This window comes from Onychomys torridus, chromosome 1 (genome assembly GCF_903995425.1).
Source record: "Onychomys torridus chromosome 1, mOncTor1.1, whole genome shotgun sequence".
Taxonomy (NCBI): domain Eukaryota; kingdom Metazoa; phylum Chordata; class Mammalia; order Rodentia; family Cricetidae; genus Onychomys; species Onychomys torridus.
Window position 1 is genome coordinate 129,820,125 of NC_050443.1, and position 21,089 is coordinate 129,841,213.

At 45.0% G+C, this 21,089-nt stretch overlaps 1 protein-coding gene across 1 annotated transcript; it reads right to left on the reverse strand.

Annotated features, from left to right (window-relative positions):
• Positions 1-3,584: 3,584 nt before the first annotated feature.
• On the reverse strand, positions 3,585-20,601 carry Ms4a18 (membrane spanning 4-domains A18). Its single transcript, XM_036178211.1, has 6 exons — positions 20,167-20,601; positions 17,379-17,492; positions 13,561-13,617; positions 7,892-8,002; positions 6,559-6,672; positions 3,585-3,962 (listed from the first exon to the last, which is right to left on the reverse strand). Exons 1-6 carry the CDS (start codon positions 20,599-20,601, stop codon positions 3,585-3,587), a joined length of 1,209 nt encoding a protein of 402 aa, XP_036034104.1.
• Positions 20,602-21,089: the final 488 nt, after the last annotated feature.

Below are 21,089 nucleotides of genomic sequence, written 5' to 3' on the forward strand. Positions count from 1 at the left end.
ACACAAATATAATAATAAAAAAGATAAAAACAAAGATTTCTAGACTTACATCCCTGAGTGAGGAATTAGACCAGGGATACATGGGTAGTGATAGACAGGGACAGTTATTAGTAAGAGAAAGGTTCTTCTGAGAATGGAATTTGGATAGTCACCTGGGACAGCTCAGAGGCTCAAAAGTGTCGAGCAGTGCAACATTAGGGCCCTTTAAGGGCCTACCTTACCCACATTTGTCATGGGTATATGGTGCTACTCTGTTCCTTACCTGTAGCCTGGGTAGGGAAGTTCCCAGCCTCTGCCCACTGGCTTCTCATGTTAATCTTGATGCCTCTTTCCCCATGTCCAAATTTCCTGGGATAATCTTTGGGGTAGCCTGATCATTTAATACCAGCAACCATAGGCACTGTCTGGGGCTTAGGAAACAGACACTCCTGAGCATCGCTTGTTGGCATGCTAGTCCCTGAGCTAAGGAAGAACCAAGATCTCTGACCTTCAGCCCTCCTGTGTCTCTCACTCTCTTTGTTGTGGAATATTATTTTAAGATGTGTTACATTTCTTTTTGCTGTGGAACATTTGTTTAATGATGCAAAGATGTGTTGCATTCTTTTATGTTGCATTTGTTTAACTCTGTGAACCTGTGTTACTTTGCCTGTCTAAAACACCTGATTGGTCTAATAAAGAGCTGAATGGCCAATAGCTAGGCAGGAAAAAGGATAGGCAGGGCTGGCATGCAGAGAGGATAAATAGAAATCTGGGAGGAAAAGAAGAGAAAGCAAGAGAACAAGGAGAGAAGGATGCCAGGGGCCAGCCACCCAGTAGCACAGCCAGACACGGAAGAAGAAGGAAAGAAAAGAAATACAGAAAGAGAGAAAGGTAAAAGCCCAGGAGCAAAAGGTAGCCAGAATAATTTAAGAAAAGCTGGCTAGAAACAAGCCAAACTAAGACCAGGCATTTATAATTAAGAATAAGCCTCCATGTGTGATTTATTTGGGAACTGGGTGGCAGGCTCCCCTCAAAGAGAAAAAAAAGTCTCTTCCTCCTTATCATTGCAATGAGTTGTGCCCCCATCTCATCAAGGTGGGGGTTAATGTCATAGGACACTCACTGAAGGTCAACACCACAGGCTGTCACAAGCCATTGCCTACAACTTTTATTACCCAAGAGAAACCTTATCTGTGTTCCTGCATTGAGACCATTGTCCAGCCTGCACCCTTCCTTCACTCTTCTCAGCCCTTTGCTACCCCTTCCCTCCAAGCCTCAGCTGTTTATTCCTTGGCATCTAGCTCTTCTCCCCGGGAATTTGTGAGATTCTATGACAGGCACCTAATAAATTTGAATATATTTTCACCTGCTAATCTGTCTACTGTCTGCTGACTTGAAAGATTCTGGAAACTTCAGAGGTGAGAGAAGAGAGAGATTTCCCTTTCCCCTACAGGACACCGAAATTTCAGAACAGGACTAGAGCCAGGCATGGTGGTGCATCCCTGTCACCCTAGTACTTAGGAGATGGAGGCAGGAAGATCAGGAGTTCAAGGTCATCCTCAGCTACAAGGGATTTGAGGCCAGCCTGGGAAACAGCCAGGGAACAAGCCAGGAAACAGCATTCCTACATGCTTCCTGCCTCCAGATTCCTGCCCTGATTTCCTTCTATGATGAACTAGGAGCTGTAAATTACAATAAACCCATTCTTCTCCCAAGTTGCTTTTGGCCATGGTGTTTATCATAGCTACAGGACAAAACAGAGCCTCTTCTCTCTGAGTCCCAGTTTCCTTTTGTGAGAGATGGGCTGAGGATGTCTCTCTCATTATTGTTGAACATTCAGTCTCTGTGGACAGTGCAGTGGAGGCACTGTCACATGTTGGCTGCCCACTGCCCTTTTACGTCCTAGTACTGTGATTACTGTACTAGAATGTATGTGAGTGGACTTAAGAACCCTATTTGTAAAGACCACAGCACTCTCAGGGCCCTCTGGTGACTGTCATGGGTAGTGACTGTCATGGGATGTGTCACCAGAGTTGTGACTGTGGGGAGGGAGCTTCAGACTAGTGGCTACTGCAAAATGGAAGTTTTTGAATCTTCTCCTCCTTCTTCTTCTTCTTCTTCTTCTTCTTCTTCTTCTTCTTCTTCTTCTTCTTCTTCCTCCTCCTCCTCCTCCTCCTCCTCCTCCCTCTCCTCCTCCTCCCTCTCCTCCTCCCCCTCCTCCTCCTCCCCCTCCTCCTCCTCCCCTCCTCCTCCTCCCCCTCCTCCTCCTCCCCCTCCTCCTCCTCCCCCTCCTCCTCCTCCTCCTCCTCCTCCTCCTCCTCCTCCTTCTTCTTTTGCCCTTATCGCCCTTCCTTATTGCAGGTGGAAAGGAGATGCTCGAGGGCTGAATCAACAGTTGGCGAAGTGCTTGCTTTACAAATACAGAGACCCGAGTTTGGTCCCCAGGGTCCATGTTAAAAATAAAGTCCAGCATCATGGCGCATGATTATTGCCCAGGCCTGGGGCGATGTAACAGACAGATTAGTCTTGGTAGCCTAGTCTACTTGGTGAGTTCCAGGCCAGTAAAAAGCTTCTGTCTCAAGGAGGAGGGAGAGGAAGAGAAGAAGGAAGAGGAGGAGGAGAGTACCTGAGAAACAACATCAGAAATTGTCCTCTACATGCATGCACATACATGTACAAGCACACTCATACACACCCTAGCACCAATATGTACTTGTGTATACATCAAACACATATGCACACACACACATGAAATAAAAAGAACTGTTTAAACATAGACACTTCATGAAGCAGTGCCAGGAGCTGGGGTCACACTAGTGAGAGAGAGGCTCTTTGGTCTTTGTAGATTCTCCAGCTGGAAACAGCCTTGGGGATCTGAAAGGAGCCATGGTCATGCTGTTGAATGGCACCAGGACCATGCCCATGTTGTCCATTGTAAGGATTCTGGGAAAAGACAAGAGGAAAGAAGAGGGGGCTGGAGAGCAGTGAGGGACTGCTGTGGTCTGAAAGGCCCTGTTATAGAGCCCCTTTGTATAATACAGTGTCTTATATTTCCATCTCTCCCATTGCTTAACCCAGACAGCCTTTTCTTGGGCTTGGGTGGCTTGCTTGTTTCAGTTCCAGCAGGCAGTCTGGTGTCCATTTGCTGTCTCCCACACACCCAGGAGTGCTGGGGACACACACCAGGGTTGGGCTGTGCATGCTTTCTGTGCTGCTCCCATTTTCCTCAGGTGGGGGAAGTTACCTTTCAGGATTAGAGTTGGGGGGGCAACTAGAGGCTGAACTGACAGTTGGCCTGTCCACTAACTTTAGAATTGACTTCTCAGCAGTAAGCATGTAAGTGGAACAACAGAATGGAAAAAATGCACCCTTGGATGTAGTTTGTTCAAATTAAAAGACACCTAGAGTCAAAGGAAAAACATTTATGAATTTAAAAAGCACATTAATAAAAACCAAAGGGAAGCTTAAGAGTGAAGAGGAGGGAAAAATGAGTGTTCATCTTGGCCTAGTGGTTATGCCAGGGTCAAGGTCTCAGTTGTTTCATATGGAAGCAAAGCTACCATTGCAGAGGTACTTCCATGTCATTGAAATGGGCATTCTGTCAGCTATTCCTTGTCAAGATCAGCTCTATCTTTGTATGAGTGTCTAGGGGGAACATTACTGGGGGTGGTGTGCTGGACTGGGATGTTGGTGTCTGGGCTGGTGCTGTTGACAGGTCCATCGGTCATGTTGACAGGTCCATCGGTCATGTTGACAGGTCCATCGGTCATGTTGACAGGTCCATCAGTCATGTTGACAGGTCCATTGGTCATATGGACATGTTTATTGGTCGTATAGACAGGTCTATTGGTCATGTTGACAGGTTCATTGGTTGTATGGACACGTTCATTGGTCATATAGACAGATCCACTGGTCATATAGACAGGTCTATTGGTCATGTTGACTGTGTTGCTACTGAACTTGGTTGAGGCCATGGTCATGCTCTGAAAGACAAAGGACAGGAAGGCATCAGTGTCCTTTGTAGTGAACTTCAAGAAAGGCAGTAACTTCTTTCCCTTCCCCTTTCCATGCCTGGGGTAGACCCTCTCTCGTTGATGCTGGGCTTAGTCACATGACTTTCTTTGGCTAAGGAGATAGTAGTAATGGGGATATAAGCAGAGACCTGTGACACATTTGCCTGCTGTGGCTTGATCTTTCTTGCTGGAACCGAGAGCAGGCAGGATTGACCTGACGAATCATGAAATAAGTGGCCCAGTTTTTTTCCCTGTTCACACCCAGTTTGCTAACTGCCAAACACATGTGTGTATATGCAAGACCACCCAACCACTGGGTATCTCAGCAACCATCTGTCAACTTGGCAATCCCAGAGGACCATGAGCTAAGTGCCTGTTGTATGAGCTATTCCATCTTAGGGCTGGATTTCTGAAGTTACCAATGGATAAATGATATTTAAAGTAAAATTTAAGCCTAACAACAAGTGTCATGTTAGGGTTAGACCCACACAGAAGGGCCTGTGTCTATACAACCCTGTGATAAGTAAGACTGTGTATCTATTTCTGTGTGTGTGTGTGTGTGTGTGTGTGCGCGCGCACGCGCACAAGTGCATGGGTGTACAAGTGACTGTGTGTACACGTGTGTGGAGGCCAGAGATTGACACTGTGTGTCTTCTTCAGTTGCTCTGCACTTTATTTTTGAGACAGGGTCTTTCACTGAGTCACTAGAGCTCAATGATTGGCTAGATCAGCTGGCCAATGAGCTCCATCTGCCTGTCTTTGTTCCACCTTCCCTGACTGCCAGGGCTGAGGTTACAGACATATGCTGCAGAACCTGCCTCTTGATATGAGTGCTGGGGGATCTGAACTCAGGTCCTCATGCTTGGACAGCCAGCACTATACAGACTGAACCATGTCTTCAGCCCTTAGTAAGGTCCCTTGCCTACACTGAAAAAAGCTTCTAAAAATCTTATGGGCTTGGTCCAGGAGAGGCCTGATTTCAAAATGGGTGTTGGTAGATTTAGAGAGAGGTCTGTTTAGAACACAACCAAAGATGAGGCTTTTGTCAAGTTGGAAAAGCCATAATCTGGTACATAAAGCATCCCCAGAGATTTTGAGGGACTTACATTAGCAAAAAGCCCATTAAATAGGAACTGATGTGACTCAAAGTACAAATATGATTAGGTAATTGCCTCTCTCTCCAAAGATGGAAAGGTGGACTCTTTCTTATGAGAAAGGGAAAGTTGTTGACAGTAGAGACGAGAGACTAGAGGTCAAGACCCCAGGGAACAGTGGATCAGGGAGATGCATCCAGGAAGCAGTACAAAGTAATGGCAGGTCCTTCCTCAAAGCCAAAATAATTCCTAACCAAGGAATGTTCTCTGCCCCTATGGGGGTCATATTACTTCTCAGGATTAAATAAAAAATTACTTTATTTTGTATGTATGGGTGTTTTGCCTGCACTTGTGACTGTATACTATGTGCGTGCCTGGTACCTGCAGAGTGCAGAAGGGAACATCAGATCTCTTGGGATTGGAGTTACAGGCAGTTGTGAGCTGTCATGTGGGTGCTGGGAATTGAATCTGGGTCCTCTAGTCAGTGCTTTTAACCACTGAGCCATATCTCTAGACAGCTCCATAGGATTTTAGAATTTTATGGAGCAGTGACCATCTTGAGCCTCTTATAAGGTCTTTATTGAATGGGAGAGAATATTTGACTTATCTGGTTCTTGTCTCACTAGACTCTGTTGGGTATGTTAACAGAACTTGTTTTTATTGTTATTGCTATTTTTTTTTGAGACAGAGTCTCATGTAATCCAGGTTGGCCTCAAACTTGCTAAGTAGCCAAGGATGACATTGAATTTCTGATTCTCCTGCCTCTACCTTCCAAGTTCTGGGATTACAGGTGTGTACCACCATGCCTAGTTTATGCAATGCTGGAGATCAAATCCAGGGCTCTTTGTATGCCAACAAAACTCTCATCCTACATTCTCAGCCCCCAAATATTTTTAGTTTCTAGGTTGCTGTGTCAACAAGATCCATATTCCAAAAGTGTACTGTGGACTTCAAGCATGGTGATGGAACTGGATGGGATGCTTGGGACTCCTGGGATGGGGATAAACATGTTTTTTTTTTTTTTTTTAAAGAAGATTGGGTCCATTTGAGATCAATTGAAGAGAAATTCATGTATCACCACCATACAAGTAGACGATACTCAGAACCAAGAACCAAATAAACCAGTGCTTCTCAACCTAATGCTTGGGCCCTTTAATACACTTCCTCGTGTTGTGGTGACCTCCAACCATAAAATTATTTTGTTGCTACTTCATAACTATAATTTTGCTACTGTTATGAATTGTAATATAAATATTTGAAATGTGACCTCCAAAGGGGCCATGACCTACAGGTTGAGAACTGCTGAAGTAAATGCTTGCTGTTTGAAGGTATTTGGTTTTGAGGTAGTTTGCTATTCACCAAAACTTATCTGATACACCCCATTCACTCCTCACTTTTTGTAGACTCTAGTCACCTCTTGCTAAACCTCCCCAGAGTAGGCTCTGATTCCTGGAATAAAGTCCAACACTCACCTCTAAATGGGTCAAGCAGACAGCCTGGCACCCAAAACGTGAGATCATACAGGTGATGATGAATTCCAGGAGGGCGAAGGGGAGGAGACCCCCAGAGATTGCCTTCAGACAACCCTAGGGGCAGAGGGGAAATGGAGGCATCTCAGTCTTTAGGGTTGACTTGGTGACAGTCTACATTCATAGCTCTCCTGAAGTCAATGCCATACGCCTCCTCTGGAATACTGGGGATCCCCTCTGTGTGTGGTGTCTTGGTGTAGATGCCACCTTTATGCACCTTTGCCACATCCATTCAGTGCACCTCAACTTCCACCTGTCGGCCACTGCATTTCTTTATTGTGGACTTTCATGGCCTCAGGAGCCCACTTCACTGTTTATACCACAAGCCTGAAGGTCAAACAATCCTCTGGAGAGGTCTTCCATTGATGACTAGTAAGGGTTGGTGTGTAAGTACCCTAGATTCTTTGCCCCGAGTTCATGTTTACTTCTTCTCTCTACAAAACTACTCCTTTTAAAGTTTACTTCTGAGATGACCCCTAACTGTGATGTACCCTAACAAGTATCCTGACTGTGAACCTGTATGAGGGGCTGAGGTCCTTACTGTGAGTTGGTGATGCACCAGTGGTGATGTATCATCTGCTCTGCTTGGCTTCTGGCTGTCTTAGCTTGATCTCTGTGGTCTTGCCTGAATGAGAGCTTTGAGAGCAGGACTGAGCTCAGTGTGCTTCCTGCTGTGGCCTTACCCATAGTGCACTGTGGAGGCAGAGTTCTAGGAGTACTTCTCCTCCCCACACTTCTCCTTCAGCAGAAGATGGGACCCCAGGGTTTGGCTTCAGGCCTATTGGAATCTTAAATTTCTGTTCTACATGGCCACAGTCTACTTCTTTGTCAGTTCATCCTGTTGCCTAGGGCTGGACTCAGATGCCAACAACCTTGCCTGGTTTCCTGCCATGTCCTATCAAGGCCAACTTCTGTCAGTTGAACTAGGCTCCTTCTGGGGCCTACAGGGAAGCTCTCCTTTTGAGGACTTTCCTCATCCCTGTAGATAGGTTTCCTTGGTCTGCTTGATTAGTCCTGAAAGAGGACCAGGTCGCAGCTTGAGACAAGCAACCACATCTCCACCCCCAGATCATTTGCCTCTTAATCTCAGAGTCATCACTGTAGTGTAAGGAACATTGTGATTGTCTTAGCAATTGCAGGATTTTGGAGGAAGTTATATAATTTATGGATCATACTAGGATGGAATTCTGTTGCTATTCCCTCCTGCTCGAGAAACAACTGTGCAAGCTCTCTTAATCCTGAAGAAGTGTTGGGACCCATCAGCTGTAATGCTCACCGTTAGTAAATTATTATCAGAGTGGGAAACACACAGATCTACAATGATAATAATGATGCCCAAAAGGGAGAAGATGGAACTGATGACATTCATGCCGACGTTGGTGCTCACCTAAAGGACACAAAGGGAGGGGAATGTCAGCTCAGCATTTGGAAGGACTCAGGACGTAGGCCAAGAGGAGCAGGGCAGAAAGGAGAGGGCCAGGCTGGTTGGAGCAGAAGCCTGTTAGTTTACCCCAGAGTAGTGAGATAATGATTGCTCATGCCATGTCTCTTTAGGGCAGGAACCACCCATTGGGAGAATATCAACACCTGGCTAAGCAGCTGAGGGAAGCAATGAGATTTGGAAGGCTGTTTGGAGGCAAGGTGAGGTTGCTGGCCTGCTCTGCAGAACAACCAGGGACACCAAGCTTGCCCTGAGAAGAGACAGTAAGAAGATAAGGTGTGGTTGATATATTGTGCAATTGTGCACCCCAATAAATTTATCTGGTGGTCACACTATAAACATCCAGGCATGACGACATACACCTTAAATCCCAGGAAGTGATGACAGGAAGCAGAAAAGTATATAAGGCATGAAGACTAGGAACTAGGGGCTTTTAGGCTTTTTAAGCTTTTAGGCTTTTGAGCAGCAGTTCAGCTGAGATCCATTCGGACGAGGATTCAGAGACATTCAGTCTGAGGAAACAAGATCAGCTGAGAAGTTGGCAAGGTGAGGTTGGATGTGACTTGTTCTGCTTCTCTGATCTTTCAGCATTGACCCCAATACCTGGCTCTGGGTTTGTTTTTATTAATAAGATCTTAAGATTCGTGTTACAATATGGACGCTGAGGGTGAGACTGGGGCTGGAGCCTGGGTTGACAAGTTTGCCTGGGGAAGATTTTCAGATGTGGGGGCTCTGCTTTACCATGTTGAGATGTCAACAAGCTTTAATTGTTTACTGCTTGTCTCTACTCAGTCGGCTTCCTTTAGTGGGGTTCTGGGGAGGAAAATAAATAAGAATCAACATGTCGTATTTGGGCTGAGTCTGGGGCAGCTGTCAGACATAGAAAGTGAAGCAGAGATTTCAATTAGAAGTCAGACATCTGAGCAAGATGGAGTCTGGAGAGGCCCAGGAATGCCATACCTCTTCCTTGGCAAGGGCAACGGGTTTCCTGGATGATGTAGGTAGTGTTTAACCAGTCTTGTTGGGATATTGAAGGACTGTTAGGTTTCTGCCCTTACTCCAGTTGCATGACTGTACATGCGTAGTTCAGGAGTTAAGCAAAGGGTCTTACATCTTATGTCATCAGTGTTCACTGGCAACTATGTGCGAGCTGTGTGTTTACACTATCAGCTCTTGCGTGGTGTAGCTCTGTAAGACCTCCTGTGCATGTTTACCGGGAACCCTTAAAAAGCTGGATGCAGACCCCACACACACACTCTCTCTCTCCCATTCTGCTCTGCTCTCCTCCCACCTTCTCTCTCTCTGTAATGCTTTCCTACCTAGGCCTGGTTCTCATCTCCCGCTTCCTCCTAATAAAGCTCTGAATACTGATACTGGGCTCTGTTGTGACCATGACCTTTCCACGTGGTAACCAGCATTGTAACCAGTGCCGTTTATCATTCATTTCAAGGACAATGTGAGATGACTTGATGTTGGGAAATTGAGGGGGTGCTCCTTTTGTAAGACAGACCCAGGTAGCAGAAATTGGACTTGCAGACCAGGGATTAGGAATCTGGAAGTGCTTTTGTGAATAACCCTGCCCTTTATCTACCACTTTCCTTAAACATAGAAGCCATGTAGAGGCAGTAAGGGGAAGGAGGTCCTGGAACCAGCTCTGCATTTATGCCAAGGCTCCATAAGGTTGCAGCTCAGGTCAACAGACAACCAGGCTCTTCTCTGGCTGTTGATATGAGGAATACCACTTACAACAATCAAAACTGTAGATATGTTAGGTATGCTTTCCAGATCATATAGAGATATATTTTAGATAGATAGATGGTCTTCAACCCTTTCAAAGACCTACAGAATAATGGTATTTAAAATGTTTTGTTAACATAAAGTTTTTCATCACAATGAGACACATCTGTTCCTGGCAGTATCAATTTACTTCAGAAATGATGGACACTGAAGAAACTCCTTATGAAGTTTGCATTCATTGTGGCAAGATTAGCCATGGGCAAAGAAATTGTTCTTGCTTTTGCTAGTGTTGTGCAGCCTAGACATTCAGGACCCACAGGAAAGTGACTGTTGAAGTTTGCCAAAACAAGTCAGGAAAGTTCTTCAAATTCTTGCTTCACAGAAGAGCCTATCAGATATTCTGCTGGATACAGAGGAAAGTGACTGATGAATTTTGCCAAAACAAGGCAGGACAGTGCTGTGGGATAATGCTTTTGTACACTGGTTTAATAAAATGCTGATTGGCCAGTAGCTAGGCAGGAAGTATAAGTGGGGCAAGCAGACAAGGAGAATTCTGGAAAGAGGAAGGGCTGAGTCAGGAGTGGCTAGCCAGACACAAAGGGAGCAAGATGACAAGGCAGAACTGAGAAAAGGTACCAAGCCACTAAACATAGATAAGAATTATGGGTTAATTTAAGTGTAAGAGTTTATCAGTAATAAGTTTGAGCTTGTGGTTCAGCAGTTATAATTAATATAAGCTTCTGAGTGATTATTTTATAAGCAGGATATGAGAATGCAGGGGCCTGGCAGGACTGGAGAAACCTTCCAATTACAGGACAGCCCAAAATTCCTGCTTCATAGAAAAGTCTGCCGATACTCTAGGCCTATAGGCTGAAGATGGATGCCCAACGTTGCAGAGGAACTTTGGGTGACTGTCCAAGCAGCCAAATGTCTCTGTTGTTAGATAATATTACATCCTTCTGGGTCTTTGATAAGAGTTGAAGACTAGATAGTTATAGTTGCAGTTTTCTTTAATTATGATAGAAAGTAAATTAAAACTTTGGAGTCACTATGAAGGATAGTAAAATGCTTTCTCTGAATTTGTTAAATGTAAATAGACTGAATATTATAAATTAATTCTTACTTGATAACTGTTTTTGTTGTATGTAGTTATACTATGTTAGAGTTAAAAATCTTTCTTTTTAGACAAAAGGAGGGAAAACCGGCAACAACAGTCCATATTGCCTAGCTTAGGAGAGATAGGCATTGTGGTACCCTGCCAGTCACCCTGGAATACACCCCTCCCATCTGTCTAAGAGCTATGGTAGCTACTTCTAGTCTATTGAAAACAAACAAGTTAACTCTGGTCAGACTTACACTCACAGCATCCCCCCACCCTCCGCAACTGAGGCCCTCCTCCAAGGAATACCAGAACTCTGGCTGTCTAATGCCTGTGTGAACCAATACCAAGTCCCTCTCCTGGACCATCCTCGAGTATTGTTTGAAAAACCCATCACTATCAATCATGCTACTCTTTTGACTGATAATGACCAGCAGGGGCTCGTCCATGACTGTCTCCAGGTGATAGCCCTCTGAAAGATCCTGATGCAATGCTCTACACAGGTGGGAGTAGCTTAATTAAAGATGAAACCAGGTTCATGGGGCTGCAGTAATTATTTTAAATGAAATTATTTGGTCCTAAAGCAGGTACCTCATCCCAGAGAACAGAACTGACCAATCTGCTTCTACTACCACACATGTCCATGTATGATCTGTAGAGAAACAGGGCTTCTCATCACCAGGGGAGAGGACACTGAAAACAAAGAAAAAAATCTTGGTCCTCCCAGAGGCGATGTGGCTTCCCCTACGAATTGGTATCTTCCACTGCCAAGGACATAAAAAGATGACTCCCCTGAGGCAGGAGGTAGAGCCACTGATCTGGCTGCCAGAAGCGTGGTCTTAAGACCAATGGCGCCTATTGATATTCTGTTGAATTCCTGTGATATACCTTGACCTGAGACTCCATGGTACAGCCAAGAGGAAATAGAGGATGAAAGTAATAAAAAAGGACAGCTTGAACACACAAGTTGGGGAAAAGATCATTCTCCCAAGAAGCAACCATCAGGATTCTGGTAACTGGTCTTTCTTAGGCTACTCATCTGGGGTCCACAAAACTTTGAGTTGCTCAAACCAAGGTGTGTTATACCTAGACTGGCGTAGGATATCTCACTCAAATGCCAGTTTTGTGCTCAAGTAAATGCAAAACTGAGATCCCTTACCCAGGAAGGGTACAAATGAGAAGCCAACACCCCTGGGAACTCTGGGAAAACAGACTTCACGGAGATCCGGCTTGCAAGGGGAGGAGGACACAAGCACATGCTAGTTTTTATACATATCTTTTCCAGATGGGTAGAAATGTTCCTCACCCAGACTAAAACTCATCAAATAGTAGCTAAAAAGCTTCTCTAGGAACTAGTCCCCCAATTTGGCCTCTCTCTAGCAATGTGGTTTGACAATTTCCTGGCTTTCATAGCCAAAATCTTCTAAGTAATAGCTAAAGCTTTAGGTACAGTTTGGAAACTTCTTTGTGCATATAGATCTCATAATTCTGGGCAGGTAAAATGAATAAACAGGACATTTAAAAAACAAACAAACAAACAAACAAACAACCCTAATCAAACTCTCATTATAGTCCAGTGAAGGGTAGCTAGACCTCCTTCCTACATTTTATTTTGGGTCATGGGCTCCCTGCACTACCCATAGGGAGGGATTCACCCGCTATGAGATTATGTTTGGAAGGCCTTCCCCACTGCTCCCCCAGCTCAGAGACCAGCAGTTGGAAAGACTCTCTAACCATTCCTTTTTCAAGACACTATAGGCCTTCCAATCCTTCATAAAGGCTGTCCATTAGACTATCAGAGAGACCCAGCCAGCCTCCAAGTCCACCACCAGCATCTCCTTGTTCAAGCCCAGTGATACTGTCTGGGTCAAACAGATAGCCAAAGGGGCTCTGAAAACAACTTGGAAAGGACCCTACATGCTGATTCTCTCCACTTTGATGGTCATGAAGGGAGTGACATTATGTCACAGACCCACCACACCCAGGAAGGCAGTGGCATTATGTCACAGACCCACCACACCCAGGAAGGCAGTGGCATTATGTCACAGACCCACCACACCCAGGAAGGCAGTGGCATTATGTCACAGACCCACCACACGCAGGTCAAGAAAGCAGAAGCCACTGATGATAATGATGCTCCAGACTGTGGCCATCAAAATGACGCTTTCTCTGGGCCCTGGCCCTGCACTCCCTGCCTCTTTGCCTCCTCCCCAGTCTTGTGTACATGAGTAGAGGGTCATAGCCCAACCCCCACCACCCTCAGGTCCAGACCTGGGAACCAAAGAGGAAGACAGATACAGGGGAGGTGACAGAGTGTCTGCAGACCAGCAACCCATATTCCATCTTGACCATTGCTCACTGATGACCGCTTCAAATGTCTGATTGTATTGGAGAAAGATGTGAGAGTTTGCCTTTTGAGATAGGAATACAGAGTTTAAAATTCTATGCATGTCCTGAGGCTGGGCTCCCTAGTTACCAAGAACAAGGGAGTTCCCATTGTGAACACTGAGGTTGTGAAACAGATTGCATTAACAGTGGGGTCCCGCACTTTAAATTACATGGCCAGTTATGTAAAATAAATATTTATTCAGTCAAATGAATGGTCCTTAGGGCAAACTCTACTGCTTTAAGACCCACAGGTCATCAAAGAAATGGCATTGTGACTTACCAGGTAGCTGCTGGCATCCTTTGCAGCCCAGACTGAGAGGAATCCAGAGATGATAAACTACATAGACATAAAAAAAAGTGTCTTTAATTTCCAAACATCTTGTTTCCCAGGCAGTAAACTGTGAGCTTCCTTTGACATTGTCACGGTCCCAGACTTTGAGTACTATGTATGTGGCAGTCAGATTCCTACAGGTCGTGTTGGATGCCCTAAGTCATTCATCATTACCACTGTCTGATGAGGTCTCCTCAAGCTCACGGTGGGCCATGCCATTGTTCAAACTCACTCACTGATGACACTGTCCTATTCTTGAATATGATCTTAACCTGGGAAGTTAGGGGCAGGGTAGAATGGTAGTCATTGTACTGAGGCTGGGAGAGAGGACATTGGGGCTCCTGTTTCATAACTTCACTAATTCAACTAGCTGTGCTCCTAGACAAGCTTAAGAGTCCTAACAAGAGTAAAAACAAACCCTGTTTTTACAGAGTTGATCTCTCTGAATTACTGCTGAAGCTGGTTCCCTCTCATCTGTAAAATGACTATTGTAGCAGCAATAGTTCCTACTCCTATTACTTTATTTTATACTACTGAGGATAGAACCCAGGCCCTTGTATGTGCTGGGCAAATACTTTACCGCTGAGCCACATCCCCTGGTCCTTTCTTTCTTTCTTTAGGGATCACTGAGATGAAACACTTCTAAATGGCCAAGTGTACTACCCTTGTACAGTCAGGAGGGAGCTCTGAACTGGATGGTCTGAAATCCTAAAAAAATAAGCTCCTCCTAGATCATTGAATTCAGAGACTGAAACCCAGGCCCTCAGGAGGGGCTCCAAAGCCAGCTGATATGACAAGAGAGTGGAGCAGAGCTGTATGTGCTTCAGTGGTGTCTTCACTGGTAGATGACATGAGAGCCTTCCCAGAACTCCAGCAGCTCTGAAAGTTACTAGAATTAATAAGACAGTTTAGTTATTTCACAAGATAGAACATCAGTGTGCAGATGTCAATTGTTTAGCTGGGGGAGTGGTGCTGAGGCAGGCTGATCTCTGTTAGTTCATGGCCAACCTGGTCTATAGTGAATTCCAGGCTAGCCAGGGGCTGTTACCTAGTGAGATCCTGACACACACACACACACACACACACACACACACACACACACACACACACGGCTGGAGAGATGACTCAGTGGTTAAGAGCACTGACTATTCTTCCAGAGGTCCTGAGTTCAACTCCCAGCAACCACATGGTGGCTCACAACCATCTGTAATGAGATCTGGTGCCCTCTTCTGGCCTGTAGAGATACATGCAGACAGAACATTGTATACATAATAAATAAATAAATAAATAAATAAATCTTTAAAAAGAAAGAAAGAAAGAAAGAAAAAAAGTCAACTGCATAGTCACAGCCATCAATGAGCAGTTTGAGAATGTCCTTCAAAATTTGTTCATACAAGCAAGGAAAAATAATTAGGGAATAATGTAAAACAGTCATACAAATTAAAAAATATCTAATTTAAGTGTGTATATGTGTGAGTGTCATGGCTCAGAGAGCCCTGACAAACACAAGCTCTGCAAAGCTTAGCAGTTAACAATTGCTGGGGGAAAGAAAGGATAGGCCATGGGCCTAAGGGAAAAGCTGCTATTATTCTGCTAAAGGAAAAGAGCAATATGACTCCTAATGACATATTGTAAACCTATAGACCAGAGCCTCAGTTAAGCCTCATCAGAGAAGTCTTTTCTTGCAGTAGATGGAAGTTAACATAGAGATCCAAACTGGACAACGTGCAGAGAGTGAGAGGCTTTGGAGCACCCAGCCTTCGGTGGGACATCATCAGAGCCCTGCTCCCTTCAAGGCTCAGGGATCTTTGTGGAAGAGGAGGCAGAAAGACTGTAGGAGCCGGAGGGGATGGAGGACCAAGGAAACAGTGTCCTCCAGCCACAGCCGGACTGAGGCACAGGTGAACTTGCAGAGACTGTAGACGGATGTGCTCATAGGACACAGGTTCAAGGAACGAGGGATCTCTGCACTGAGAAGGGGAAGTGGACATGGGGTCCCAGCCTTAACAAAGAAGCTATTTGTAGTTGCTACCTGTTGGCACAGGGAAAGTCAGTGTTCTCCAGTGAGGTCTCACTGAGTGTACCAACCACACTTCAGGGAGTCCCTATGCACAAGAGTAGTTGGCCAACACAAAACAAACTCTTTTTTTTTTTGGGTGGGGACCTTTTTGTTTCCTTTTTGGCAATTTTTTTGTCTTATTGTTTTTTGTCTTGATTTTCATTTTTATGTTTTTTTTTTGAGAGAGAGAGAGAGAGAGAGAAAGAGAGAGAGAAATGAGCATTGTGAAGTTGAGTGGGTAGGGAGGTGGGGAGGATCTTGGAGAAGTTGGGGGAAGGGAAACCATGATCAAAATATATTGCATGAAAAAAATTTTTTAAAAAGCCACTTGCTGGAGGAGAAGAAACTCTTTAGTGGAGTGTCATCAAGTTTTGTGAGTAGTTCAGGGGCTGTAGGTTTTGGGAGTCATCACTCATGTGGGCATGAGCTTTTTAGTGACACAGCTGCCTGGATATTTCAGAAAAATATTCCAAGATCCCAGTTAGCCTGCCCCTTGATGGGCCTAGAAGATTAGTCTATCTCAGCAGGCACAATCTCAGTCTTTGCCCAGTTTCTGCCATATGAAAGACCCTAGGCCAGCAGCTCACTGGGATTTTCCTGTTGATGGACATACCTCTACCTTTTCCTGGAAACCCAGGCTTGAAGGCTTTGCTTTTTTCCTGATTTTAAAAATCTTGCTATAAAAACTCCTCTTAAACTCATTGCTTGTGAATTTCATCCCAGTTTGCTAGTAAGGAGTCACTGACCCAGTGGAAGTTTTGCATGACCCTGAGTGACCTGCACCTTAACCTCCAAGTTCAGCCCCTCAAGAGAAGTCACTGTCCTGAATGTTTCTCCTATTCCCCTGGCTTGCATATGTACAGGGCTGTGCTTGCAAATGTCTGCCACCTGCTGGTGAGGTCTCTCCTCAGTAGGGGAAGGCCTTTATCATGACTGTTTATCTGCAATAGTCAGTTTCCTATCGCCAATTGGTTGGACAACTTGCTTAACTAATTCCTGGAAATTTTGCAATGCTCTTATTAATGGGAGGCAGATGCTGTGTACAGCACGAAACTCTGTAAGCTCTAATATAGATATTAGGGTATTAAGACAATGTACACCAGGGATTAATACTACTCTAAACATCTGATGCTGGAGGAAGAGACAGGCTAAAGCTTGGTGCCAGCCAGAGGTAAAGCTTACCTCTGCCAACTTGTCAGGTCACTTTGCAGGACAGACTGGAACTGAGGCAATGATGGGTGAGTGATGGATAGGACCACACCCTGACCATCACTGCTTAGTTATGTGTACTCCTTATCCTCTACTTAAGCCCCAAAGATGGATTGGCAGAGGTGTCACTGGGTCTCTTGATTTGTTCCTCTTCTCGCTGTGGCCACAGTGAGTGAACCATCTTTATTTTCTTTTTTCCTATGACCTGTCTCTTTAGTTGGCCCGTAAAGGGTGGGTGGTAGAGCCTGGCTTGTTAGTGCTGCATAACCCAGGCTCTGACCTTAAAAACTCTGATAATAATACGGTAATGAATGTTTGCAGCCAAAACCTCCTTATAGGCAAAAAGTAGTATTGCCAGGGTGAAGGTGGGCTCTTCAGTCCTCAGCAGTGCCTGCAGACTTCAAAGCTGTAAGGGTTATTATTGGACTGGAAGTAAGGTTCAAAGGTCTTTCACCCCTTCTGATCACCTAGAAAGGAGGCCACACGGCCTTGTACTCACAGACAGTCCTCCCCAGATCAGGTACCCTGATATCCCCAGCACAGTAGTACTCCTGTATAGTTCAGGGTTGACTGCAGACACAATATGGAATAGGCCAATGATGATCTGGATGCCCTGTGGGGAGAGCAGGGAGCAAGTAAGTGAGAGAGCAGAGCTGGCCTGCAGGCTGCTAAGTTACACTTTATCACCCCACCTAACCCTGTACTCCAGAGCCATTTGAGGTATGATTGGTATTGGGGCTCACCTAGACCAACTTCTGGACTAGACCAATATCTCTGGGTGGGATCTGTTCCAGGTGTTTTAAAGGTCCACAGGTGGGACCAGTGGGTACCCTGGGTAGTAAAAAGGGTAAGATGGTTCAGAGCAGTTTCTTTTGAACTTGGATTTCCAAATGCCTTCAAATATTTGGCCACCCGAAAAAAATACATTCATCGGTATCAGCAGGATAAAAAGCATAATTCAGAATTACAATGTCTATATAGCATCACCACATCATCTTCCCACATACAATTAAAATCTCCCTTGGTACTCGGAATCAGCATTTAGATTCCTGAGACAGTTTTGCAGACTTTAGTCTCTAAGAGGTGGCTCTAATAAATTGGGGATACAAACAATGCTCTCTGGTCTTTGCCCAATCAATGTATCTATTTCTGCAGATAGACCAGGAGGGAGGGGTTGGGTTTGTATTAGCTCATTTACTATTGCTGAAGCGAAATACCAAATGCTGGGTAATGTGGGAAAAAAAAAAAAAAAGAGTCTATTTAGGTCACAATTTTGGAACTGTCAGTTTAAGCTGCATAAAGCTGGCTCTGGTGAGGTGTCCCTTGGCTGGGTCACTGTGTGGTAAATAGTACCATGATGAGAGTACATGCCAGAGGAAGAGATTATATAGTGAGACAGAAAGCCAGAGGGGTTGGGTCTAGTCTTGCTCCCATGAGAGCTATCAAGATTCAATAAGGACTAGCCCAGTGACCGATACCTCCCACTAGGCCCTATCTCTCAGGGGCTCTCTGGTATATTTTAACATCACCACACTAGAGACAAAGCTTCTGACATATGTGAAGCCTTGCAGCACATAGCTAGCCATATCCCCATTAGAGCAGGGTTTCTTTCTTTCTTTCTTTTTTTAGGTTTATTTGTTTATTTAAAGTTTTTTTTCATTTTACATACTACCCACTGTTCCCCCCCTTCTCTCCCCCACCTCCCTCATCTCACCTTCCCCTACTCTTCATAGGGTATACGTTGGGTATTCAACATAGGCAGCCATACCAAGTTGGGGCAGGCCTAAGCCCCTCCCCCTGCATCAAGGCTGAGTAAAACATGGCACCATAGGGAATGGGCTCTAAAAACACTAGTTCATGTACTTGGGATGAGTTCTGCTCTGATTGCCAAGGGACTCACAAGCAGTTCAAGCCACACATCTGTCACCCTCATTCAAGGGGCCTAGTGTGGTCCTATGCAGGCTTCCCAGCTGTCAGTCCAGAGTCTGTGGGCTCCCACTAGCTTGGGTCAGCTGTCTCTTGTTTTTTTTTTTTTTCCCACCATGATCTTGTCCCCCTTGTAGAACAGGGTTTTAAGAGTTTGTCTCCTTCCTGAACCTGCCCTTGTCCTCTTGCCTCTAGGAGGGTCACAACCACTCAAAGGAAGCTGGGTCATCTGTACTCTTTCACCAAAGCTATGTAGATGTCTTCATGGAGATTGCCAGAAGGTACAGTTATAATAGCTACTATGAAATAAATCCCTGTCTCTTGGTCTTTGAGGACCATGTCATCTCTGAATCTGTCTCCTCGTAGAGTGTCCTCCATGCCGAGTGTGCGAGTGCATTGAGGTGGAAAACTTGCAATAAACCAGTCATCCTGCAAGCCAGTCATTTTACTAGGAGTTGACTAGCATCTAGTGGAGCATAGGACTGACCTTGTTTCTGCCTCAGAAAATAGAATGAAGTTGATCTTTTCAAGGTGTCAAAGGAAACTAGAGGATACAGGAAAGAGGCAGGAATACCCCTGGTGGAAGAGGAAGCCAGCACCCTCGGAGCTCGTAGGATACAGAGGAGCTTACTAGATCTTATGATGGAGAGGCAGCAGCTGAGACTCTAACCCACTCACCTGGGTTAATAGACAGCTAGGAAAGGGATAGCTGGTCAATTTTATAGCCTCCTCAAAAGCCCATGGAATGAACTGGGGAACAGAGGAACACAGGGTGGGACTGCCATCTGTGGTGTTGTCCCAGACCTAGCCTTTAGAAGCTGCTACCCTCCTTTGCCCTCTGAACCCAGAGGCATCAGAGATGGGCTTACAAAGCTGGAGAGATGACATCATATATGGTGATATTTTATTTGTACTGAAATGTGGTTTTATTTGTATGTTAATAAATAATGTTGCCTGGGGGGTCAGAGCTAATAGCAAGCCATAGCAGAAGCCAGGCGGTGGTGGCATACACCTTTAATCCAGATCACATGACAGGCAGATCTCTGTGCATTTAAGGATACAGCCAGCATGGAGACACATGCCTTTAATCTCAATACCAACCATAGAAGACCTGGAGGTCTGTACAGACAGGCAGTGAGGAGGAGGTCATGTGGTTGGGTTTTCAGAAGGCAGAACAGAAAGTCTATAAAAAAGACATACAGGAAGTAGATCTCTTTGGGGAGAGGAAGGACAGCAGCAGCAGTGAAGGGTAAGAAAAGGTTTTAAACTCTTAACTATTGCTCTGACCTCTTGGCTTTTAACTCTGCAATTGGCTCTGTGTTTCTTATTTAATAAGACCGTTCATCTACAATCATACTCACCCCTAATGTTCTGACTTCTTCATTTATGAATTTCTTGGGATTAAATTCAAAACAGGGCCTAGAGGACATGTTCCAGTGTGGATGGCTCGATGTCTGTGTTGGCTCTGGGACACACTCTGATCCCTGTGGGTTCAGGGGATTCTGAGGGTCTCCAGGCAGGACCTGGGCAGTTGTTATTTCTGGTGAGCACTGCACACCAGCCGTTCCCACTGAGTACGGCTGGGCCTGTAAGCCTGTCATTCCAGCTGGATTCTGGATCACCCAGTGTGGGTTCTGTAAGTTTCTATCCTCTGTATACCGGAGTGTTTTTGCTGCCTGGTAAGTAGTCCTTTCCAAAGGCTTCTTCCGGCTTCCAGAGGCCACAGCATGTGGAGGCTTGGTGACATGGGCATTATTTGGGTCATTAACAGCAGACACACTCTCCTCATTGTTCATGATGTAGAGCTGCTACAAAACACACAAGATGCAATTTCCACTGATAAATCAACAATCTATCTTATGTCTATTGTTGTCTTCACTAAAATGCAAGGTAAGTGTCTTTGTTTCCTGGGAGTCCATGTTTTTTGGGATACAATATTAAAATGAGCTGGGCCTACTTGAAAATCTAGGTCTCTTAAATATTATTTAACTTTTTTTTAATGTGTATAGGTTTTGCTTTCATGTATTTCTGTGCACAATGTGTGTGCCTGGTACCTGAAGAAGCTAGAAGAAGGTTTCAGCTCCCCTGGGACAGGGGTTACAGATGGTTGTAAGCTGCCATGTGGGTGCTGAGAATTGAAACATGTGGATACTTTGTTGGCTTATGTTCATCTATATTTTAACTGCTATATCTAGGAGACTGGAGAGTCTGAGGGTAGCCTAACCTTTCATAGCATATGGTTTCCATCTTCAGTGTTTGAGGCTACTGGGTGAGAACAATGTGG